General features: G+C 32.7%; 3 protein-coding genes and 1 long non-coding RNA gene across 6 annotated transcripts; 1 reads left to right on the top strand and 3 right to left on the bottom strand.

Annotated features, from left to right (window-relative positions):
• Nucleotides 1-4,217: 4,217 nt before the first annotated feature.
• On the bottom strand, nucleotides 4,218-9,248 carry LOC105783005 (uncharacterized). 2 transcript variants are annotated; one of them, XR_008192724.1, is made up of 5 exons: nucleotides 8,937-9,248; nucleotides 8,528-8,690; nucleotides 8,313-8,375; nucleotides 7,869-8,229; nucleotides 4,218-4,366 (listed from the first exon to the last, which is right to left on the bottom strand). It is a non-coding gene; the product is annotated as an uncharacterized LOC105783005 (long non-coding RNA). The 2 variants fall into 2 exon arrangements; XR_001129970.2 differs by lacking the exon at nucleotides 4,218-4,366 and having other exon boundaries at nucleotides 7,847-8,229.
• A 163-nt stretch (nucleotides 9,249-9,411) lies between these two features.
• LOC105783004 (uncharacterized) lies at nucleotides 9,412-11,557 on the top strand. Its single transcript, XM_012608154.2, has 4 exons — nucleotides 9,412-9,944; nucleotides 10,385-10,550; nucleotides 10,830-10,923; nucleotides 11,010-11,557. Exons 1-4 carry the CDS (start codon nucleotides 9,565-9,567, stop codon nucleotides 11,318-11,320), a joined length of 951 nt encoding a protein of 316 aa, XP_012463608.1. The 5' UTR covers nucleotides 9,412-9,564; the 3' UTR covers nucleotides 11,321-11,557.
• A 210-nt stretch (nucleotides 11,558-11,767) lies between these two features.
• Nucleotides 11,768-16,099, bottom strand: LOC105783003 (mRNA cap guanine-N7 methyltransferase 1). 2 transcript variants are annotated; one of them, XM_012608153.2, is made up of 13 exons: nucleotides 15,812-16,096; nucleotides 15,121-15,260; nucleotides 14,960-15,028; nucleotides 14,792-14,863; nucleotides 14,178-14,279; nucleotides 13,930-13,986; nucleotides 13,514-13,652; nucleotides 13,157-13,221; nucleotides 13,024-13,074; nucleotides 12,833-12,895; nucleotides 12,526-12,649; nucleotides 12,373-12,434; nucleotides 11,768-12,254 (listed from the first exon to the last, which is right to left on the bottom strand). In XM_012608153.2, exons 1-13 carry the CDS (start codon nucleotides 15,885-15,887, stop codon nucleotides 12,156-12,158), a joined length of 1,119 nt encoding a protein of 372 aa, XP_012463607.1. In that variant the 5' UTR covers nucleotides 15,888-16,096; the 3' UTR covers nucleotides 11,768-12,155. The 2 variants fall into 2 exon arrangements, with proteins under 2 accessions (XP_012463607.1, XP_052482288.1); XM_052626328.1 differs by lacking the exon at nucleotides 13,930-13,986 and having other exon boundaries at nucleotides 15,812-16,099.
• Nucleotides 16,100-18,467: 2,368 nt separating this feature from the next.
• On the bottom strand, nucleotides 18,468-22,107 carry LOC105784091 (putative beta-glucosidase 41). The gene is made up of 13 exons (XM_012609878.2): nucleotides 21,724-22,107; nucleotides 21,575-21,641; nucleotides 21,446-21,504; nucleotides 20,827-20,902; nucleotides 20,662-20,733; nucleotides 20,402-20,489; nucleotides 20,064-20,319; nucleotides 19,885-20,000; nucleotides 19,550-19,773; nucleotides 19,314-19,345; nucleotides 19,118-19,220; nucleotides 18,924-19,032; nucleotides 18,468-18,753 (listed from the first exon to the last, which is right to left on the bottom strand). The coding sequence occupies exons 1-13, from the start codon at nucleotides 21,868-21,870 to the stop codon at nucleotides 18,561-18,563; spliced, it is 1,542 nt and encodes a 513-aa protein (XP_012465332.1). The 5' UTR covers nucleotides 21,871-22,107; the 3' UTR covers nucleotides 18,468-18,560.
• Between the last annotated feature and the right edge of the window lie 3,958 nt (nucleotides 22,108-26,065).

Here is a 26,065-nt window from a genome sequence, read left to right as displayed (position 1 = left end):
GAGTATAACTAAGTTGCGGATTGTCACCATTGCTAAAATATTTGCTTATTCTCCCCGTTACTCAATACTGCTCATCATCTTCGATATTGTATAGCATTCCGTAGTATAAGCTTTAATATTTCTATAACTCATGTCGACATGACTAAGAATCTCATTGCTCCAACTAACACTTTAAGATTATGTTTGGTTGGTGGAAAAGTAGAAGGATGGAAAGGGAGTAAAAAAGAGATAGAAGAAAATAAGGGTGGTAATTTTTTTTCATTTTAATACATAAAAATTAATCTTTCAAATTTCGATTGATAAAGGAGAGAAAATTGGAGAAAAATGTATACTAGTTCAAATTATGTATTTTTCAATTGTTTTTTTTCTTTTTTTTTCAAGTTTCTATTCTACCAAGCAATAAAAGGAAAAAGTTTTTCCGTCTTTTTACCAAACACACTTATGTAAGAAAAATTACATTTTCTTTCCATTTTCATCTCTTGAATTTTTCATATTTCCAATTTTATTTTCACTTTACCAAGCAAAACCTAAAAGAGGACAACAAATTTAAGTCCACAAAAAGAATTTTTGAAGCAGAAAATAAGTTAATGGATTTTGAGTAAAAGATAAATCAACATTCAACCCCTTAGTAACATCCTCTAGTTATTTTTTTTGGAAGAAAAAATTCGCTTAAAAATCACTTTTCACAATAAAAAATAAAAAGAGTACACTGATATGATTATTCACTAATAAAAAAATTTATTAGTACATAACGACCGACTAATACAATGAAGAAGTTGATTCCACTTGATAAATGCTTATATTAGCAACCTTAATGATGAGCAAGTTGATTTCCCATACTAAAAATATGTTTAAACACGACAGACTCAAGATAAATACAAAAGAATTCTTTTTCGTCTATTATATGCTCGTTAAAAAAGATTAATTTTTTTGAGAGAAATTTTCAAAGTATCATTAATTGAGAAGAGTTTTCAATTAATCGACTACAAGACAAACAATATTTAAAAAACTTCTTTCGAAAAAGTAGATCCGCCTCAAGTTCAATAGTATGTAAGAGACTAACAAATCATTATCGACTTCAACTTTAATTGCCTTTAAGTTGAATTTTGATACCCAAAAGTCCAACAATAATTTTCATAGCATAAAGGAGGCATGGTTTCACACCTGCCTGCCTGCCCATACCAGAGTCAACATTTTAACTTTACAAAACCAACAGCTGACCATAAGCTTACTTACAGTCCATAAAGCCAAGTGGATGTAAGTGATAAGCTGCTGCACCCAACTGTTCCATGTAATTGTAGAAATAGTGAGATCATCCTCATTTTCGTAAAGGCAAAGTGCCATAACCTTCAACAACAATGTAAAGTCGTAACGTGTCAGAGCTCCCATGCAAAATAGTCTTGCAGCTACCATGTCATGGGTTGTTGTGTATAATCTATTGTTAGCGTCACAAGTTATTTTTGAAAAAAAAATATAATTTCTCAACTTTATATACTAAAAATAATATATTAATAAATTTATATAGATAATTTTAATTTAAAATAAAAATAAAAACACTTACTTTAACTTGGATGCTCCAGAACCCACTAACCTTACCAACACAATTAAAATCTCAATAACAAAATCATTATATACTGGTATTTATAAAGTCATTTATTTCCATTAACTCTCTAACAACATCCATTAAAGTGAAACAAAAATTTAATATAAAATCAAAATATAAAATAAGAACAATTATTATTTTTAATATAAGTTAATATTTGCTATTAGCATGGGTTGGGCTGGGACAAGTAAAAAAAATTAGGACTATTTTTTAGGCTCGAACTCAACCCGACCCAAATAAAAATGTTAAAATCTGAGTCCGATCCGACCCACCCGTATTAAAAGTTTTTATATTATTTTTTATATAAAAATAAATTTAAAAAATATAATACATTAAATTCACTAAAAACATTAAAATAAATATTTCTCAAAAAATAAAAAAAATATATAAGTAAATAACACTAAGAAAAGTGAATACCTCTAAAATAGTAGCAAAATGACTAATAAAACAAGAGTTATACCATATTTAAACAATAACAATAAAATACTAGCAATATAATAGCAAAATGATAGTAAAACAATGAAAAAAAGAGGAAAAAATAGCAGTAGTATTTTTTTTTTACAAATTCGGGCCGGGTCCGGGCAAAAAGAAGTTTACTCAAGGCTTGGCCTATTTAGGAAACGGACCTTATTGTTTGTTCAAGCCCATTTTTCTAATATATATTTTTGCCCAAATCTTCCCATTTTTCGATCGGGCCGGGTGACCCATGGACAAGTCTATTTGGTACACTAGTAATAATTTCTTTTTAAATTTTACAATTGGAGTTAAAAAAATTTAAAATGTCTTTTTTTAATAGGGTAAACTATATTCAAGGTCATTAAATTATTAATAAGTTTACGTTTTGGTCACTCAATTTTAAAAAATTATAAAATAGTCATTGAATTATTCAAAAGTTTTTATTCAAGTCACTAAGCTGTTATTTTTAAAAAAAAAAGTCCGACTCGTGAGCTCTAAGCAATGATTTGGCAATTGATACGTGAATCATTATCTATTGATAAGTAGAAGAATACACCTAAGATTCAAATAGAATTGACACTTAATGTCGAAAATCGAAAAAGAAAACGGTTTAGATTTTGGTTCATAGATTCATCATGTTCAAAGTTATTTCATAAAAAAATTGACATGTATAAAAGAATAAGAAGAAGAGCTTTCGGTTGGTGTAGACGTTGTGAATAGAGAAGGTCATATAACAATGATTTTAACAATCTAATGACTTAAATGAAAATTTTCAAATAGTTCAATAATCATTTCATAACTTTTTAAAATTATATCATCAACACATAAATTTAAAAAATTACCCTTCCTTATATATTTAATTTTTTGTACTATGCCCACAACCCTGTCAACCTCTCAAACATTTTTTATGGAGTTGTAAATAGAGGTGATCATGGGTCGAGTCGGGCCCAAGCAAAAATTTATGTCTATTTGCTAGGTCTGGGTACAGTTTGGATAAAAATACTAAAATTTGGGCTCGACTCGGCCGGCCCATATTAATTTTTTATATTATACATAATTTTTAAATGTATATAATACATCAAAAATACTAAAAAAATTAAAAAAATATTTCCAAACAAATTGAAAATAAATTTAAAAAAATATGTATACTTAAATAATACAAAGATAGATGAAACTTAAGAAAAAAATGTCTATAAAATAATAACAAAATTAACAATAAAATAAGTGTTATACAATATCCAAAGAATAACAATAAACTAGTAGCAATATAATAGTAAAATGGTAGCAAAATAGAGAGAAAACAACAAGAAAATATCATTAAAATAACAAAAAATAGCAGATTTTTTTTGGCATTTAGTGAATTCGGGTCGGGCTAGACTCGGGCAAAAAATATCTTACCCGAGGCTTGGCCTTATATTTTTGCCCAAGCCCATTTTTTAGGCCTATATTTTTGTCAAAACCTTTCACTTTTCAAACGGGCCTTCGAGTCAGGTGACTCGACCCATGAGCAGGTCTAGTTGTAAACTCCAATAATATATCAAATAATTTTTTTAATATTATATATATTTAAAAGGTATTTAAAAGATAACCTAAAAACCAAGAGTGCTTTGCCGAGAGTCCTAATGGAAGCAGCTTCTACTGCGGTTTGGGATGGGGGAAAGTGGTGGCGATGGTAGAGAGAAGAGGGATGGGATTTCCCTTTTAACAGAAGAACTCATTCAATTATCTGTCAAAGGGTCGATGGTGGTTCCGAGTGTGAAACCAACTCTGATTTGTACAATCTGGACAGAAAAGCTTTACAATCCGGAGAGTTTTAAGGCACAGATGAGGAGCATAAGGAAAACAAATAAGAAGTTTGAGATCCAGACGGTAGGGCAGAATCTGTACTTGATTGCTTTTGAGTTAGAAGAAGATTTTGAGTTGATCATGGAAGGAAGATCGTGGCTGTTCCGGAAAAGTTTGATTTTATTTGATAAATTAACCCAATCGGTGGAAAGATCCTTGATCCGGCTTCACTCATCGTCGTTTTGGTTGAAGATAGGTCCTTGTTTACCAGAATTTGATAAGAAAGATTTATTACATGCCATAGGCGTTACACTCGGAGGGGTGCTCAGATCTGAAATTTGTGGAGAATGGTGCTGACTGAAATCAATTTAAATGTGCAGAAACCCCTTAGAAGAGGTATTTTCGTCTCGATAGATAATAGTAATAAATGGTGGATTTCTTTTAAGTATGAGAAATTACCAATGTTTTGCTTTGGTTGTGGAAGAGTGGGGCACGGTCTTTCAAATTGTAGTGAGCGGAATCCTGCAGAAAAAATAAAAATTAAAGAAGATCCACCATATACGATGGTGCTAAAAGCAGAATCAAACGTAATCGGGAGGGAAAGTATAAAATTCATTAATTTTTCAAAGAAGACTAGGGCCCAATGTTCTTATACAGGGAGTTTTGAGATGGAGGCGATGAATGGGATAATACAAGGGGGATTACAATCGAGTGGGGAAGAGAAGTTGATGGAGGAACAGAAGGAAGTATCCATATACATGAAGGATGAACAGATTGATGAAATCAAGAATAGACAGGTTATCAATTTAAATTTAGCCAAGAAGACAAGTTGGAGAAGTGATATTTCAAATCAATCGAGGGCTCAGCAAAAGGATGAAAGCAGTACAAGGAAGAGGAAAGCCAATGAAGACGAAGTTGAGATTGGTGGTATAGAAGAGGTATATGAAGACAGAATTAAAAGGCTGAAAAAAAATGGAGGAAAGATATGTGGAGAAATACTAACAGAAGTGATGATCAATGATATGGATCAGAGTGATGTTCGTCTACTTATGGGATCGGCAGCTGCCAAAAGGCAAGCCGACCTAGAGCAATGAAAAGCATCAGTTGGAATGTTCATGGATTGGGGAGTCCACGAACAATTAGAAGGCTGCGGTATTTCTTAAAGCAGCATAATCCCCAGATGGTCTTCTTAATGGAGACAAAAATAAATAAGCAACGAATGGAAAAGGTTAAAAGAAGTTGTGGTTTTCAAAATAGAATTGATGTTGAAGCAGAAGGTTCCCGATGTGGTCTATGTTTGGCTTGGAAAGGAGAGATCAATGTAACTTTGAAGAGTTTCTCCATGAATCACATTGACGCAATGGTTATGGAGGAAAATGGGAATGAAGAATGGAGATTTACAGGTTTTTATAGATCCCCGTATGTCAATAATAAAAATGCTTCATGGAATTTGTTAAAGAAACTGGGACAAGATCAGAGTCATCCATGGTTGGTAAGTGGGGATTTTAACGAAATTATGTAGTCTTTTGAGAAAAGTAGAGGACTACCAAGAGATGAAAGACGGATGGAGGCTTTTCGAGAAACCCTCGAAGAATGTCACCTGGTAGATCTAGGATATACAAGGGTTTGGTTTACATGGGAAAGAGGAAATTTACCAGAAACTAATATTAGAGAAAGATTGGACAGGGGAGTTGCTAATGATAAATGGAGGAATCTTTTTCCAACAGGTAATATTCATCACCTAACCCATTCGCTGTCAGATCATTGTCCAATTCTCCTTAATACAAATAGGGGAATCACCTATGGAAGGAGTCTGGGGTTTAAATTTGAGGCATGGTGGACCATGGAAAAGTCTTTGGAGAGAGAAATCAAAACATCTTGGGAGTCATCCACATGTACTATATTGGAGAAAATGGAAATACTACAATCAAAACTACAGAAATGGGCAGAATCAATCACAAAAGAGCGCAAAGGGCTAAAGAAAAGGCCTACTAAGAAACTTGAGTTGTTGATGGAGGAAGAAAGGAATGATGATACTATGGCAAAGATTATTGACACTAAGGTTCACCTAAACAAGGAAATCGATAGAGATGAAATTTACTAGGAGCAAAGGGCAAGAGCGAATTGGCTTAAAGCAGAGGATAAGAATTCATCATATTTTCATAAGCATGACTCTTTCCGTAGGAAAAATAACACTATAGCGAGGATAGAGCTCGACGAAGGACGAGAGGCTACTGATGAAAGAATGATAAGTGAATAGGCTACTTTATACTTTCAAGAGTTATTTACTTCAAAAGGAGTAGGAGAGTTTTCTCATCTTTTGACAGGTATTAAGAAAACAATCTCATCAGATCTAAATGAGGAGTTAACGTCAAAATTCACGGAACAAGAAGTGTTTTCAGCTCTAAAAGGAATGGGGCCAACCAAAGCACCAACACCGGATGGGTTTCCGACACTTTTCTTTCAACGATACTGGCACATTGTAGGTAAACAAGTTATCTCTTTCTGTCTGGAAATTTTAAATAGTGGTAGAAGTTTTGGTCCCCTTAATTCAACAGATATTGTGTTAATTCCAAAGATACAGAACCCTACAAACCTAACACAGTTTAGGCCAATAAGTTTGTATACGATTCTCTATAAAATGGTGGCTAAAACCATTGCCAATAGACTACAAGGGGTTATAGGGAGATGTATTGACATAGCACAGAGTGCTTTTATTCCAGGACGACTAATTTCTGATAATGTTTTACTTGCTTACGAGATCCTACATACGTTTCGACAAAAGCGAACAGGAAACAAAGGATATATGGCAGTTAAACTTGACATGAGCAAAGCATATAATAGAGTCGAGTGGACCTTTCTTAAGGAAGTCATGCTGCGTATGGGTTTTGCAAAAGAATAGGTTGACTTAATAATAAAATGCATTAATTTAGCAACCTATGCAGTCAATACTAATGGAAGAAGGGGACGGATTTTCAAATCCTCTAGAGGGTTACTTCAGGGTGACCCACTCAGTCCCTTTCTTTTTCTACTATATAGTGAAGGACTTTCGGCATTAATGAGATTGGCTATGAAGGAAGGGCTGTTAAAAGGAGCAAAGGCAAGCAGGAAAGGACCAGAGATTTCACATTTGCTTTTTGCTGATGACTGCATATTGTTAGGTGAAGCAACAGATAGTGGAGCGAGGATGTTAAAAGGAATTCTTAAGGAATATGAAGAATGTTCAGGCCTGTGTGTCAACTTTGATAAATCCACAGTGTTCTTCAGTACAAATACATCAGTTGAGAAAAGAGGTGAAGTGTCAACAAGCTTAGGAGTAAGAGGGTCAACGGATATGGAAAAGTAATTAGGCCTCCCTAACACGGTGGGTAAACGCAAAAAAGAGACGTTTCAAAATTTAAAAGATAAGGTCAAATCTAGAATAAAAGGTTGGAGTACCAGATTTTTATCTCGAGGCAAGGAAGTATTCATAAAAGCAATACTTCAGGCTATCCCAACCTACGCTATGTCATGTTTCCTTCTCCCTAATTCCCTATGTGATGAGCTTGAAATAATCTTTACTAAATACTGGTGGCAAAAAACGCAAAAGGGAAGAGGTATCCACCGGTGTAAATGGCAGTTTATGTGTCGATCCAAAGAAGAGGGAGGAATGGGATTTAGGTGTATGACCAAGTTTAATGTCTCATTATTGGCTAAACAGGGCTGGAGTATCTTGAGTAACCCTAAATCGCTAATTGCACAAGTTTTAAAAGCTAAATACTTTCCAAAAACAGATTTTTTAAACTCGCGTCTCGGTAATAACTGCTCGTTCACATGGAAGAGTATATGGGCAACCAAAGGCATCTTAGCAGATGGGGTCTGTTGGAAAGTGGGAAATGGAACTGAAATCTCAGCTATGAACGATGGGTGGATACCAGATTTTAATTATGCCAGATTATCATCTCATTTTAATAATTTGTGTGACTTTAGAGTTGCCAATTAATTGATGATAACAACAAGAAATGGAAAAGAAAGTTGTTTCTACCTTTTCAGAAGAAATTACAGAGAAGATTCTTCGAATTCCGTTAACAAAACAGCCTCATGATGACTATCTGGCCTGGAGGGGGAGTCTTCGGGAGAATTCACGGTTCGTAGTGCCTACAAACTATTACAGAGCATCGAATCTGATCCTAGAGCTTACGCTTTACAAAACGAGTGTAGGAAATTTTACAATGAACTATGGCTTCTCAATCTACCTACCAAGTTAAAAATTACAGTTTGGAGAATATCATGGAATTATCTACCAACATGGGTTAACTTGCATCATAGAAGGCTTCTAAACAACATTTCATGTTCTTGGAGTGGAAGAGCGACAGAAACCACGAATCATATCTTTCGCGAATGCCCTGGTGTAATATCAATATGGAAAAAGTTATCATTCTCGGAGATACTTCAAGTGCCTCATACGGAATTTTTTTCAGTGGCTCACCTGGGTTTTTGGACATAACTCTCCCTCTCGATGCAGGATTTTTTGTTGCGCTCTCTGGGCAATCTGGGGAGAAAGAAATAAAAGAGTACATGAGAAGACCATCAGATCTAGGAAAGAGATTGCAAAGTTTATTAAGAGTTACATCTTTGAACTTAATGCGATCGAAGAAAAAACACCAAAGGTTTTAACAGGAATCAGGAAATGGAAATAACCACCTGATCAGTTGGTGAAAATTAACTTTGACGCAGCATTTGATGGAAATCTGAACCAATCGGCTGCGAGGATTGTGGCGAGGGATAGTGAAGGAAATGTTCTCCTATCGCTCAAAGAGGTTCATAACCAGGTAGCTTCAGCTTTTGCTGCCGAAGCAATCGCTTGCTGGACAGCAACACAAATTGGTATTGACAATGGGCAAATATCATCATCGAAGGAGACGCATTATCGATTATTAAAAAGTGCAAGATTAAAAGCCAAAACAGATCTATGATTGGAGCATATATCTATGATATTCATCAGTTACTGGCCAAATCTAACAACATTTCATTTGAGTACATTCCAAGAGAAGGGAATAGTCTGGCACATTCACTCGCAGTGGAGACATTAAAGAGGAAGGACGAGATTTACCTGATAGGAAGAGTCCCTGAGTATGCAGAGAATCTGAAGGAAAAAGAAAAGGCGAGCGAACTGGATTGAAGATGAAGAGGCTGAAAATGAAAATCAAAAGGTTTTGGGGAAAAAGGCTCCAGCAGTATCCAGAAAGTCCCAAAAAAGAAATGGAAGATGACGAGACAGGACGAGAACGGATTGGTTTCTGATTGGGCAAAATCGCGGTGGAATTAAGTAGGTGTCTAGAGTCTTCTTATTTTTCTTCTGTTATTGATCTTTAGGTTTTTTTGCTGCTTTGGGCTTACTTCATTAGAATGGTGTGAGCCCAGGCATTTGCTTTTTAGGCCGGTGATTTATGTTTCTTTAATATGGGTCATGTTATACACTTTAAATTTATTTCAATAAAGCTCAATCTGAATTCTGTTTCAAAAAATATATATATTTAAAAGAAAACACCATTGCTTTGAAATATGAATCTATTTTTAACATCTCCTATGAGAATAATCACAAACTTTTTAAAACACACACAAAATGTATTTTTTTAAAAATAAAATTTTAAAAGGTTATCAATAATTGAATAATATCCTTAGTTCCCTTGATTTCTACGAAAATTTTCTTTTATTTTTATTTTCATTGAATCACCAAAATGGGCGGAGGAGCTATGAGAGCGGCGGCGAAAGTTGCCGGAGCGGGAATTGTTAACACTGGCCTTCGTGGCGGTGTTCAGGTGGCTCCGTCGTCTGCGGAATACTCCGTCATGCGCGTCGCCGCTTCTCGTTCGGCTTCTTCCGGGATTTCTGTTTCTGGCGGTGGGGTGTCTTCCGTCGCTGACATGACGGCGTCGCCCAATCAGATGATTTCATGGGAGATGGTGGATGATTGGGAGTTTGCTGGTGGTGTTGAAGAGGAGGTGCCCACCGCCATTTCCGGCGGAGGAGAGCCGATGCCTCGGGTGTTGTTTGGAGTTGCTCCAACCCTGGAGCAGGCTAAGGAAGCCGCTAGTGATTTGAAAGATGCATTGGATAAGTAAGTTTAATTCCTTGAGAAAATTCTATTCTAATTTCCTTTCATTGGATTCATTCATTCATTGAAGGATCTATTTTTATTAAATTTTAACAAAATAAATGAATTAATCTGATATATTGATGATCACTGCTTTCCTTGAATTAAGATGTTGACTTTCATTAAAATTTTTGAAATTATGATATGGGAAACATCATCAAAAGTGTGAAAAGTTCGTACACAATTTTGGGTTACTGTTAGTTTATAAAAATTGATTCCATGAACCCCAAATTGAAAATCTTGAATCTTTTAAGTTATGAACTGGATTTTATCACTTTAAGGGTGACATGGATCATTGATGCCCTAATTAGATCATTGCTTTCGTTGGTTAAATATATTAAAAACTGGGTGCTTTTTATGATCACTTAAGAGAATGATTTCGTGGTTATTGGTTTTGTTTTCAGGGCTTATCTATCATCTCTGGATTCGACCGATGATACCCGGTCATCTTGCTCCTCATTGCTTTCAGAGGAGACTAAAGATTGCGTTGCATATGATGCTAAAGCCACTTTACTACCAAAGCCTGCAGTTCAGGCATTCAAATTACTCAATGAGAGTCCTGCAGTTCAGGTTGTGGTTAACTCTTTCATTTTTCATTATGTTTGCTTTGATACGTTAAAACCAGTAGATGAGTTTCCATCGGGTTTTTGTGACTTGAGCACTTTTTGACTTGTCTTCATGATCATATCTTGTCTTCGAGTTGGTTTTCGAGACTTTTGAATATGAAACTTGGATAGAGATTACATGATGCTTATAGTAGTTGGTTGTCAATTTTCCAGAACCTTTTATCTTTCGATTAGTTTGTGAACATATAACTCTATTTATTGATGGTTTTGGTTTTGCTCCCAGTCTATGGTTGCGTCAATTGCTGCGGATCCGAATGTATGGAATGCTGTACTGCACAATCCGGCTTACATGGACTTCATAGGGTCGCATAAGACGAGTGAGAATTTTGCTTATTGGTTTCACTATTTGATGCTTCTCATACTCTTTCTTTAATGAACTCAAAAAAGAATGAATGTGTTGCAGATTATATATTTAAAGAGAATAGATCCCCTCGGGGTTGTGAATCTACATCGGTAAAGATCGAAGAATATTTCGAAGCAAATGAAGGCAAAGAAGTTGGAAATCCATTTTCGGAATTTCTGGAGAACTTGAAGAGTAGTGTGGTTGAGGTGGCTAATAAAGCAACTGATTTCCTCCAGAGTCTCTTTACTATACCCACTGCAGGAATGGAGAAAGAAAATGGCGGATTGAACTATCTGGAGAAGACGATCGGAGCAAGCCTAATGGGATTGGCGGTGATGGTTATTATGGTTGTGCTTTTGAAACGAGTCTAGAATAAAAGTATGTGGATCTGTTGGATCAAACAAAACAAAACAAAACATTTTCATTTGAATGTTTTTATGGGGGTGATAATTTGTAGTGCTATCATATATTGGCTTGTATAAATGGGTGGTTAATAGTTAATTGGATGGCTTTTGCATCTTTTTCCTTGTAATAAAAGTCTAAAAATTCTATCAGAGTCGTATAAGGTTTGAAATTAATAATAATGTAAGGTTAATACTTGATTGGAATCAGCATATCTTGGGTTGGGGAAGGGTTCTTCATATATATTTCAAATAAAATAAAAATAATATAAATTGGTGTCATGAATATAGATATATAATTTTATATTTTATAAATATTAATTTAGATTGGATACCATGTCAATTATAAACAAAGTCGGATTCAAAGTTTACAAATATACATTGAAACCCTAAAACTTGTAGTGAATGGACAATATCTGAAACAATGAAAATGGGAAATTGCTACCAATTTGAAGATGAAAAATGAAACTTTCCAGTGTTTATTGTCAGTTTCATATATATAAACTTATGTCACACACATCTAAACAGGCAATATCGGCTTTCCTTACCGATGTTGACCCATCAACCTGGGAGATTCTCATTCTTTCTTTAATCTTTCCGACCCTAAATTACAAATGAAGTGGCAATTTCTTAGAAACTTCATGCTGAAAGCAATGGCTTACAAAAACAATTTGTTAACCTACAAAACCGAAAGAGCCCCAAAAAATCCGGTTCATAGGCATTGCTTCAGCCACTTAGCCACCCTCCGTTATTTTGTCTCGCTCGAACTTACGAATAAATCTATGGAATTCGTGGTGTTTTCCTGTTAATCATCACTATTAATATACAGGATGTCCTCCTTTGCTATTTGCATCTGTCCTTTATCTTTTCTGCTATTTGCTTGTGTCCGATCTGGTTGTCCACGCTGGAAGAAGATTTTCCAACGGGTTAGTAATGTCCAATTGTAAAAGGAATTTAATAATTTTAATGACAGATAAAAGCCTAGAAATGCCTGAATATATGATACAAGGTTCCGAACCAACCTTCTTTAAAACAAATGCAAGGTATAAATAAGCTGCCTCCCATTCATCCGGAGATAATGTGCCTGGATACAACGACGATAGTTAATCAGTGTCTTCACTAAGAATGATTGGCAAGATGAATTTTTAGAACCATCTGGGAAGTGAAGAACTTACTCTGGTCTTGGTTACCATCACCTAGTGCACCGAGCCTCCTCATAAGCTCTATATATTCCGGTTTTTTCATGTACTCGTGAACAAATTCATGAGAGTTTTTGACGAAAACAAGTTCTAGATCGTACTGCAAAGACAAACACAAGAAATTACAAGTCTAACAAATTTATAATAAGAAGTTCTGAGAACACCAAGAGTCAACTTGTAATCAAAAGGCAGTGAAAAGAATTACAATAACAATAAAATTTGTAAGGTGGTTAGAAACCTTCATTTTTTTACTGAAAGGAGTTTGCTATGATCAGAATTATACCTCTTCTGCTAATGACTTGAAGACATGAAACGGAACGATCCATTCAGGGCAGTCAACAGCATCCTGCAACAAGACATATCCGCAAACCCTTGAATTGTTTTTTCGCTCAAATTACCATAATAAAAACAATAGAATCCTCATATTTATCATGAAAGGCCAGTTTCTAAAGTAGGAATTTTCAAGAAGAGTACCTCTAAATGAAACTTGTACTTGATACCAAAGGGGCTCGAAGATTTAAATTTCTGAACCAAGTCATAAAAGTATGTCAGAGTTCAATATCATTTTGGAAAATATAGTTTGCAAGAGAAAGGGGGCTGGATTCACCTTGTCGGTAAATTCTTCATCAAATCGTATCCAGTAGACGCTGTTGCCAAAGGCCAATCCTTCAGCTGCATATTCACAGTGAAAATAGCATCTCTAATCAAGAATGACAAAAGTAGTCTGCCATGCCCCACAAATATTCAACGTTTGTTTACCAAGGCTAGCTTTGGTCAATTTACGTCAAGATCTATTTTCAAATTTCAGATATAAACAGAATTTCCTATTTAAACATATTATGTGTTTTAGTTACATTGGATGTTTCTTAGCTCTAAATTTCAGTTATTAGCTTCACCTTAAATATTGATTTTTTAGAGCATTGTTTCAAGACAGGAAAAACAAAAGCAAGTTGCAATACTAAACCTTCTCTAAGTTTTTTGACTATGACATTGGCATCTGGCATTGTCCCAATGAAGGTGCCTCCTGGACGAAGTAAAGCTGAAACATTGGCCAGCGCCCGACGTGCACGTGCCTCTGTAGACCAGGAATAATGCATGGCAAACTGCATGATTAAGAATAACCACATTTATGGTTTCAGTAAATTATCGAGCTAGTACAAAAAAGCATATTAGTTTGTAGCATGGGCATATCTGTTTTGCTACATATGTAGCATTTTATTAAGAATATTTTCAAGAATACTAAAGAACTTGAACCCAAGTCTTTGAATGGTAAGCACTTTAGTGGCAAGGAAACAAATGAGTAAACCCTAAACCTTTGTGGTAATTTTATCTTCAGGCAGTAGAAATAGACAAATAATAGCCAAATTTCCAACTATTCACCTGGCAACTGCAGATATCGAAAGGAGCATCATCTGCCAAAACTCTATCCAAGCGCACCTAAAAATCATCAAATATAAATATCGAGACATATCCTCTTAACACTAGATGTCGGTTTTTATATAGCACTAGTTGGCATTGAACATGACTAAGCATGCTATTTATTTTGATAATTAACCAACAGAACCAAAGTAATTAAGCTGACTAGAGAAAATGTATTTCGAAACTGAACACCAACACATTAGTGTTACCTCAAAACAATCCCCGCATATGAGACGGGCAGGAAACGTGAACTTTTTGCGACGTTGATGATGGTCTGCATCACCATTATATCGCGTACGGCAATCTTCTATCTGTGCATAAGTGGAGGAAGCAAAGTGAAAATGACAGCTGGTACATAAATAGCTGTCGAAAGAAGATTTTCTTTCCATCTCTCTTTTCTTCTTTCAGTTGTAGAATAGGGTGCAGATCAAAAGCATATAGCAAGACAAATAAACTGCAAGCTGTTAATGGATTTTAGGAGCACACAATTTATTTTTTATTTTAAGCTATAAACTATGTAAACTGCCAAGTTGTGCCAACCACTATCGATTACGATTCATGTTTCAGAAAGCTTCATTTTGAGATCATAAGTAGAAGAAACTGTGCAACAAATCTAAGGATTAATTCAAGTGTGCCAATTAAATCATGGCATCAGCTTTACCAATGGCACTGCTTAAAGAAATTAAAGCTCAGAATAATTATGATATGAGAATTGAAAGAGGTGCCCTAGATATTAGAGGTTGACCACAACTAAACTAGGCTACTAAATCAGATGCACAAAAGAGTGGGGGGAAAAAAGGAAACTGAGTGTTTAGCACTTTACCGAGCCGTCTGCTATGTCAATGCCAACATAATATCCAACTTTTGCTTTATCCCATTTGATGAGATCACCACCCTAAATGGCATAAAGAACAATAACAGAAGGTACAATACATTGAATTTGAAGAATAAAAAGAAAGTTGAAAACAAATAAACTTTGGTCCTACAATACCTTGCCACAGGCAAGATCAAGAACAGCATCACCCCGACGAGCATAAAGCTGAATCAAGACACTTTTTATCTGTCCATTGAAAGAACATGAATGACAAAAAAAAGGTAAAAGAAAAAAATATCATTAGTTCACAATGCAGCTCGTAAGATTCAACAACATACCCAGTTATTTAACTTCTTTAAGTGAATGATCGGACTTGCTTCTCGTTCTTCCAAAGTTTGATTTGTTCTTGCACTATAATGATCGGCTACTTTCCGAGCGAATATCTTGGTGCTCTCATCCTCCAAAAATTGTGAATCACCTAATATCACAACACACAATTTCAGCTTCTTCAACAGAAGTTCATAGCAATCAGAATTTGGATTCTTTTCCTAAACTCTCAAACTAAAAGTTAGGAACTTCAAAACCCAAGTTCAAAAATCAACTCATTAACCAAAAAAAAGTAGGAGAAAATATTAATACACAACTGAATTGCATCTGAAAATTTGCCTAATACTGGAAAGATTGAAATTTTTTATTTCCTTCATTTAGTTAAAAAACAAATATGGCAGCTTCACTGCATATCATTTTAATACTATATTCTTAATTACTCAGTGTTTCACTTAACTATCAAATTAGGATTTTTCTTTTTACTGCAAAACTCATTACCAAGAATGAACATTGAAAACCAAGTAACCATAAACTAAACTAAACTAAACTAAACAACTATTTTATTACTTTCTTTTAACAAAACAAAATTATAATTCAATTAAGATAAAGACAAGGTCTTGGTGTTCATAACTATATTGAGTGATTGGATAAGAAAATCAACCAAAAACCCTGAAAAAAAACAAATCCCAACAAGAATTTTACCTTCAGGGTTATGTTTGGACCTGGATTGAGGTGGACCAAAAGAGGAAGATGGAGAACCTGGGTATCCACGTTTCATGGCCAAAATTATTTAAAAAAAAAACAAAAAATAAACTTGTATTATTCTGAGGTCTCTGCAAGAAAAGGATCAAATGTGCGATTTGTAAAGACAGGTTCTATTTTGTGTTTGTTTGGGTGTGATTTGATTAGAAAAGGTAGAAAAACCAGGGCTAAACTAAAGTGGGGTGCTTCTTTTTGGAGGGTTTGGTTTTTGCTATGGGCTTGGAATTGGATTAAATAAGTGAGAGACAGATAGGTACAAAAAAGAGGAAAGAGAGAGGTTCGGGTTTTAACTTTAATTAATAAGAGAGAAGGCTTTGTTTTGAAATTTGGTAGGATTCATTTAAGGTGGAGCAGCCATTTTTCTTATTTGTTAGGAGCAGCCTTTTTTCTTTCTTTGTCCAAAAAAAATTATACACCTTTCAATTTTCCTCTTAATTAATCTTTTCTCTCATTTTAGTATTTAAATTATAAATTTTAATTTAACAGTTATACTTAAATTATTCTCTTTTTCTCATTTTAAGTATTTAATTTTTTTTTGTCACAAGATAAGTATATTAAAAAAAATAAACTTAATCAACAAGTGGTTGGGTGCAATGGTAAAACATATTACACTCTCAAGGAGAGGACTCAAGTTTAAAGATTAGAGATGACATTGTTAGGAGGGACAGCCTTGAACATTAACCATAAAATAAACATGAAAAATATATAATAATAATAACTTAACCCAGATTGGTATCTAAACTATATTTTTTTTCTTTGTTTTGATACTTAAAACATTTTTTTATCACAAATGATATCTAAACTATTTTTCTTCCCTAGTTGGTACCTAGGGGTGTTCATTCGGTTAACCGACCGGTTAATCGACCCGAAATAACATTAACCGAATTAACCGACCTTTCAAAATTTTTAACCGTTAACCGAACCGAAATTTTTTTAAAAAAATTAACCGAACCGAAATTTTTTCGGTTAATTCGGTCGGTTAACCGAATTAACCAAAAATTATATGTTTTTTTTTTGTTAAAAATTAACCAAATTAATCGAATTACCCGAATTAACCGAATTAACCGAATTACCGAATTACCCGAATTGAATCACTATATAATTAAATTATTTTTAGACTTTTAGACTTTAGTTTTAGTTTTAGTTTTAAAATTGTATTTTTATTTATTAAATTATTTGTAATTTTTATGATTAGGTTGGGTTGGGTAATTGGGTTGGTTTGAATACTTGGGTTTGGATTGGGTTTAGGTGAATAGTGGGCTTATTTATATATTATAATTTTATTTATTAATTTTCTCGGTTAAACCGAAAAAATTCGGATAACCGACCGGTTTCGAATCGAATTAACCGTTAACCGAAAAATCAAAAAATAATTAACCGACCCCCGACCGAAAAAATTCGGTTAACCGACCGATTAACCGAATTCGGTCGGTTAACCAAATTTTTTCGGTTTTATTCGAATTTTGCACACCCCTATTGGTACCTCTGTTCATCCAATTGTTACTTAAACCCTAAAATTTATTTAAAAAGATGATCAAATAAAAATTGACATGTAGTAAAAAAAAGACAAAATGTATTATTTCTCTTTTATATATATATATATATATATATATATATATATTTCAAAATCAAACTGATAGTCAACCAGTTAGGTCGGTTTTCAGTTTGATTAGTTTATTCGGTTCAATCAAATAAATTATTAAAAATCATAAAATAAAAATATTTTTAAAATAGAGAAATTTGGTTCAACTGATTTTTTTAGCTTGGTTCAATTGGTTTGCATCTGTTTGTGGGTTAATCAATTCAATCCCTATCTCTAGACTGATACCTCGATAAGTTCTCGATCTAATTGGTTTGACCAGTAGGTCTAGTTCTGAAAACATTAATTTTGATTGATGGAACAACTTTTTAGATCCTATTAGGTTGAGCAAGTATGCGACGAAGTTCGAAAACAAAATTAATCGCTAACGTGTCAACCTTAAGAGGTCAAATTTTAAGCATTGTTGTCATTGCCGAGCATTATAAAAGAAAAAGGAAAAACATAAAGAGAGAAAACAAAGTGACATAAAATAAAATAAATGATTTAGAAAATATTTTTAAAATTTATATGATGTGGCTGTTTATTATTGGTTGGAAATTTTGCAATAGATATGATATTTTGGTGTAAAGTAAGTAATAAAAATATAATTTAGGTATCAACTTGGGAAAAAGGGTTTTGTTTAGGTATTAATTTATGAGTTAAGTCCTTTTCAAAATAGATTTAACGATTGATACCAACTTGAAAAATAAAATAGTTTAAGTAGCATTATATAAATATATATATATATAATTTAAAGTGGAATTTGTGAATTAAACTTACGTGCGCCAAATGGTATTTCTTTATGCATATAGTTTTTTGCTAATGCCCAGAAACATGTAATCAAACTTAAAAGAAAAAGTCAATTATAACTTAATTAGAACATGTGATGTGATAGGGTTTGGTTACATGTAATGATTTGCTAACATGAGGTGATAGTTTGATATAAACTTAATTATAGTGCCATAAAATCAGTGGGAAATATAGAGCAAAGGAATGAGGAGAAGAAGGAAAAAGGAATGGGTAAAATAATTTTTTCATTCAGTATATTTCATTTTTGAAACATGAATGGTGTTGACATTTACAAGTTTCAGATTCAACAAAAAAGCTTCTTCAAATTGTTGAAACATGAGTTCTTGGTCTAAGAAAACTTTTAAACCATTGAACCGAAGCCTTGGGGATCCTTGTAAGGTTGTTTTTGTAGTCCACATAATACAGTCCAAATCGAACGGTGTAGCCACTGTTCCATTCCCAATTGTCCAGCAATGACCACACAAAATACCCTCGCACATCACACTTGTCTTCCCTGTTTCCAATCATTTTCCTGTCAGCTTTCTTCTAAAGGCCTTTCTATTTTTGTTGGGATTTGAAATGACTTTTAGACACGAATATTTGAGTGGAGGAGCAAAAATTCATCAATCTAGACCTGTTGCTATCCTTCAATCTGATACAAACTTAAGCAGTAGTTTGGATTACCTTATGGCAGCCGATAGGTTTGAGAGATAGTCCCTGTGATATTCAATCCTTTTGACATCTTTCAAAGCCCTTTTTATAGATATGAACCGGCTATTCAGATCATCCATACCTACAGAAATGTAATGTTGTCAATCATTTCATAGTATTTTGAAAGTTTTTAAGCAAAATATTGAAGCCTGAAAGTTCCACTTTACCGTTCTCTGTTATTATAACAGGTGGATTGCCATATTTATCTTTCAGATACCTTGCCAACTTCCTAATGCCCCATGGCACAATCCTTAACCATCTAGAAGCTGCCTACAGCAGCAAAAACTTATCAGAAATGACCAAATACATCTCCGATCGCAATTTAAATCCTTGATACCGATAACTAAATTCTAGGTGACATACTTTTTCTCCAATGGCAGCTCCTTCTCGGAAAGCTACAACAAAGTAGATGTATGTAAGAATTACATATGAATTTTATATTCCCACTATAAAGATTTGTGAAAAGATTATGTTTCGTGAACTTAGAGCATAGCTCGATTGGTTTGAAATGAACATCTTTTAAGAGGTGACACGAAACAGATTCGGGATTCGCATCCCAACATCTAGAGCCTTTCCGTATTCAAACTATGGCTTCTTACATGTAGTAATAACAGCTGCATCTGATGAAGCATCCTGCAATATTAGTTTGCGGATTTGAGTTCGATCATTTCGAGCATAATATGTGGTATAGTGGTTTATACCAATGAAGTCAAAAGCTCCCACTAGCAATTTGGATGTCTCTGGTGAGATTTGAGGCAACCTTTCTCCCACAAGTTTTCTCATTGAACCAGGATAGTCACCAAAGAAAAGTGGATCAAGGAACCTGATTCAACAAATCAAGCGGGGGAAGGAGAAAAAACAAATTAAGGAATCTGATTCTGGTTCACATTAAATCAAACAGTTTGTAAACATAAAAATCAGCATCAGATATTACCATCCGATCCCAAAATCCAATGCCCGGTTTGCTGCGTCTTTATCTTCGTCTTTATCAGAAATGGGTTCATACCATTTGGCATCCAATGCTATTCCAATTTGACCACCTTGTTTTTCCTGGAAACAATATAACGAATGTCATCACAGTGGATTATGCGTGATATCAGGCGGGGAACGTACCTTGAAGTATCGGCGGTAACTGTGATAAGCAGCAGCATGGGAAAGAAGGATGTTGTGAGCAACAATGTATGGTTCAGTGGAAGAATTTCCAGAATTGCAAAGTAGACCACCGAGAATGGAGCACCTTCCAGGGGCTTGTATGCCATTATCGTAACCTTGGATTGAGAAACCATGGGGCTCGTTGAAGGTGACCCAGTGTTTCACTCTGTCTCCAAAAGCTTGAAAGCAAGTAATGGAGTAATGCTCGAAATCATCTCTGTAATTAATTGCAATCTCCTTGTGAAATCTGGGTTTTTGTCGACATTTATCATCATATGTATGAAACCTGGAATACTTACACGATCTGTTTACTCAACCATCCTTGGTATTTATCTTCAAGAATCTGTGGCAGATCCCAGTGATATAGAGTTACTAATGGCTGGATTCCTGATTAACAAAAACAACTAAATCTTCAATAATTTTACACATATTCGATATATTCGATTATGTTTAGACAAAACATATTAATGATCCAGATAATGTTCTAATAAGCAATATTCGAGGTGACTTGACACCCCAATATATATTTAATATAAAGAATAATGTTTTAATGAGCAACCTTTTTTAATTAAAGCATCAATGAGACAATTGTAGTAGTTTATTCCTTCAATATTAGGTTCCCCTGTTCCATCTGTTGGAAAGTAAATTCCAAAGCAAATGATAAAACAAAATTAGAGAAATTGAACTTAAATTTAAGAATTGATGAGAGAAAAGAAAAGCTCACATGGAAATATTCTAGGCCAAGATATTGAAAATCTATAAGCATCCATTCCCAGATCTTTCATCAACCCTATATCACTCTGAAAAAGTAGAACTCTTTTATTAGAAAAAGCTATGGATTGAGTTATTGATATGTATTTTTGTTGACTTTATGCATGAATTCTGCATGTGTTTTAGTTTATTATTATATTCATGACACATCTTCATTATTATCATGATCATGATTCTTATCATCAATGAATAAAAGGAGATATATGACATAATATTAAATATTTGGCTAATCTAAAAATTTAAGGTTGAAATCCTATCTGCATAAATAACTTAAATATGAGACATCAAGATTCTTTTAGGCTTATTTTATTATTGATAATTAATAATATTATAATGATGTTAAAGATTGTTATCCAAATGGGTTGTGCATCTCATCTATTGGGCGGTGCACTAAGCTTTCATTAAACTTAAAATTTTGTGTAGGTTTTGTTTTCTTTTGTGGTTGGTGGGGTAGAAAGTTTCTTTCCAAATGCTTTTCTTACAATAGGAATATGAAGGAAAAGGCTACTGTATCGCTTTCCTCAGGACCTCGAATTAATCATAATATATTTGCGTAATTGTATGATATTCACCTCGAATCGATGATATTGATCAACAGTCGTATCTGCATTGCTGAAGTCCATTATCTTCCCTGTTTGAACACATAATTAACAAGAAAACTACACGTTTTTAGTTAGAAAATTATTGAATGAAATGTTTACCTGGTTTTCTAGTGAAGGTATCCCAAATACTATCTCCCTTGTTTCCTTCATTCACAGCTCCCTCATACTATGTATTATACCAAAACCCAATAAGCAAGCTATATATATATTCTTTCTAAAGGTGCAAATTAGAACAGAAAGGAATTCACCTGGTAAGCAGAAGAAGCAGTTCCAAAGATGAAACCATCAGGAAAATCATCTCTATCAACAGATTGAGCTGATGAGCTAACAAGCAAGACCTGTCTGGTTATAAAAAACAAAACCAGAAGGGATATAATCCATATAAATGAAGCCATTGTTATGTATGTTACTAGCTATTGAGAAACTTTTAAAACTGCTATATATATAGGAGTAGTGTTTATGGTTATCTTAAATGTAAAGTTTAAGAATATTAGAGTTGATAATTGGAGAAGAAGAAGAAATATTAAGGCAAAAGCGAGTGTGGAGGTTTTTTTGTTTGGTTGTGTTGTGTTGTCATGGAGATGAAGGTGTGTTTGAAAGGAAAGGATGGGTTAATGAGGTTGTTAGTTGAAGTTATCTTTGCCTTCTATGAACACGTTATTATAGAGAAAGGTAATGAACACAAGGCTTTTAGGACCCACCTATGAGAACAAAGTGCATGAAATATGGGAACTTAATATATACACCCACCAAATAAAATAATATTAAAAATACTGATGGAGTATTAGTTCGATTGATATAAGTATGGTTGCTAACGTACGAAGATGTAGATTCGAATGTGCTAAAACATATAATCCTCTTAATTATGGGTTGGGGAGGGATTATGAGCAATTTTAATTATTGTATAAAAAAATAAATATATTCAGAACTTATAATCAAATTATAAAAAATAAAAATTATTTTAATAACAATATATGTAGATTTGTCCATGTGTTATATATCTTCATAAATAATCCTAAACCCTATAACCATGGATTATCGACATCACACATATAAAACGCACCTCATATTTAATTCTCAAAAGAAATTATATTTAAATAATTTGATATTATAAGTTAGATATATAGATCATGTTTGGTAATTGGTTGAATTGCAATAGTTGGTTTGATCAACTGATTTGATTAATTGATTTTAAGAATTAATTTTATTAACTGTTTATTCAAAAGTATGTATTAAAACTTAGTTGATAGTTAAAATTGATACGTATAAAATGACAAATAAGGGCATGATACATTTTATTGTTAAGTATTTATTTGTTTATGATACTTTAGTCTTTATTGGGTGAAATTATTGAAATAAAACACTATTACCAAGGAATTAAAAGATCCATTATGAAAATTAATTAGTGAATATTTTTGAAAATTTAAATAAACAAACTTCTTAAGTTCTTTATTTGCAAATATTAACCTTGTGAAAATTGATAAATATTACTAGTGTAACAATATCATTGTAAACTATATTCTTAGTGATAATTATGTTATGTTCTTAGTATGTAAATTAGTGATAATTATATCACACTCTGGATAAATTTATCAAGTAGCATATTTCAATTAATATAAAGTTGCATAAGAAATCATTTTACACAAGTAAATTGAAAATAAATTAAAAGTACATAAATATTCAATGATGAATGGGCTCAATTGAAAATTTTTCATGGTAATGTTGATTTTTGTAGATTCACGATAGAGCTTTTTCTTTTAGATTTACTTTGGACTTTGGAGGTGAAAGTGAAAATGGGAGAATAGATGGTACTGATATCTTGACACCCTTGTTAGGTTTGAGAGCATGTGACAAATGAAGTAATTTTTGAGCAAGTATGATCAGATATGTCATTCCTCATATCTTATTCTCAATCAGGTGTTGAAAAAAGTTGTTCATCCTAGCGTTTTTTGTTTTGAATGTTTTAGCTCAACAAGCTCTTGCAAGCCTCCATTCACCAAACATTATAATTAGAGGATTTGACTATCCAATCATCCATTTGTGCCAAAATCAATTAAAAAAAATCCAAAACTCTGCTTCTTTTATCATACAAAATAAAAAGTAAAAGTAACATATTTTATCGGATAATTTTTTATTTAAAAAAAGTGAAATGAGTTTTTTTTTTTACAAATTATTTTTTCTTAGATTACTTAATCCTATATTTGAGTAAATAATTTTAGGGATAATGTGACATTTAATTTTAATGTTGACCTATTTTGGTCATATATATGTTTTAAAAATAAATTTTTGAGAAAGATTAAATGTGACATTATCCCTTAAATTACTTAATCCTTATACCATAATTATAAAAAGTAAGGAAAGCAAAAGAAAGAAAATAAAGAAAGGTTAAGGTAAAAGGTTATATATGTTTATTTTATTTGGATAACTAAAATTATTTAAGGAAAGGAAAATAAAAACACTTTGCAATATTTGTTAGGTTAAAATCTGGGAAGTAAAAAATTAATAATTATAATATTTTTTCAATTATATCCTTTTATAAAATATCTATTGATTATAATATTTTTAATTATAAAATGATATTTAGCACATTAAAAGAAATTTTGCTTTTCTTTTCTTATCTTTTACTCTAAATTGGGATAAAAAATTTAAGTAATTTAAGAGAAAGTAAGAGATATTAAACTCCTTTTACATTCCGTTGCTTAAATAAATAAATAAAAGTTATTATTTTAATTTCTTTTCCCTTGTCTTAGTGCAATCCGAATATTGGGCAAGTTTCTTTTAACCCAATTTGGGAAAGAAATTAGGAAATGAAAGTGATTTTGTTTTTAAAATGTGAAATATTATTTTCATCCTATTAATTTTTTTTATAAATTATTGATTTAAGGACGTAAAAAACTCTTAAATCTTTTTAAAAAACAAGAAATTAGTCACTATTAATTTATTTTAGCTCTCACATAAGAAATCGAGTTACCAATTTGAACAACAAAGTTTGGACGAAAGGTTGGTTTCTCTTCAATGGTGAAAACGGTGGTGGAGTGTGGAAAAGATGATGAAAACTGGCTATCCCTTTTTGTTTTTATAATTTAATACCTTTTTAACTTAATTTAACATTGTTTTTTTTCATACACTATTATGCATAGTGGCCTAATTCCCATGTTAACCATTGCAATAATAGAATTTAACCCATTTAATCAATAAAATTTAATAGCGATTAACTTTTTCGATTTTTATGATTTAATCTTTATACCTTAATTAGTCACTATTTCGACAAAATTACTTATCAAAATTAAATTTATCTATATAGTAACTCTGTAAGTATTTAATAAAAATATCTACGGATTCAATTTACGGAAATTAGGTCTTAATATCTCATATTCCGACACCATTGATTTTAGAGTCAAAACACTTGTACCTTAACTACCAATCAATAAAATTTCTAGACTGAAATTCTATATTGTATTGTAATAAACTTGAAAATATTAAATAATAATATTTACTAACTCGTTCATCGAAAAATGGAGTTCTGAAACCACTGAAAGACGGATTGTTACAATATTTTTCTCTACTGTCATAGTCACTCCCTTCCTGAAAGTCTTATTGCCCCCAACTTTGATACAAGTTTCGGACAATGAGGTTAATGATACTACTGTGATAAACAAAAAGAATAAGTTGATACTACTGGTGAGCCCCCTTTTTTCCCTATGATTATGATCTTAAACTTATGTATGAGGTTTATAAAATATCCTTTTTTGGTGATATGAAACTTGAATCTGTGACTGCATAACCACTATTAATTGGGAGTCCTAATTATACTTCAACCTGTTATTATATAATTACCGTGAATTGAGAACCCAAGTTGCAATGTGACATCTTTTAAGGTGATGGTGCACTCTTCACACGTCAAATGAAATGTGCGGATCTCCGAGCGCCACTGCATCACCGTGGACTAAAATATAGCTTAAAACTATCACAATTTTTTCCTAAAACACAATCACAAATATAAATCTTTCTCCTCAAATTTCTGTCACCCAACAAAATTTTTTTTTAGAAGAATAAGTACGATGCATTTTTTATTTCTCTCTTCAAAATCGACTTATTTCCCTAAATATGAAAAAAAACCCTAATTTCTTAATTATTTTTAAAACAGACTTTTTAAACTAATTTTCCCAGAGGTACAAATTGTTTTATTATTTTCACTTTTCTATTTGGCGGTGTAGATAATTTTGGATAAGAAAAATAAATATTAAGAATTTCAAAAGATTGGGAAACCTAAGGTTCCACGTCAAAGCAAAAGTTGATAAGAAAAGTAAAATTGCGTTAAATGTTTGATTAATTTCTACTTTTATCTACCTCGAAAATTTAAGATTAATAGGATTTTCACGTATTTTTAAGTTTATTATTTAAAATTTACATTTAAAACAAAATGATATATTAGTAATTTAATTTATTTAAAAATAAAAATATCTTTATTACTTTATCAATAAATATTTTTAAAAAAGCCATTGCTTAAATATTTTTATATTATTTTTATTTATTTTAGCCTAGGTGTACATAGGATTAATATATTAAAATAATAAAAGAAGATAAAGA

Source organism: Gossypium raimondii, chromosome 13 (genome assembly GCF_025698545.1).
Source record: "Gossypium raimondii isolate GPD5lz chromosome 13, ASM2569854v1, whole genome shotgun sequence".
NCBI lineage: Eukaryota > Viridiplantae > Streptophyta > Magnoliopsida > Malvales > Malvaceae > Gossypium > Gossypium raimondii.
The sequence above is the reverse complement of the archived record's forward strand: the minus strand, read 5'-3'. Positions and strand labels throughout refer to the sequence as shown.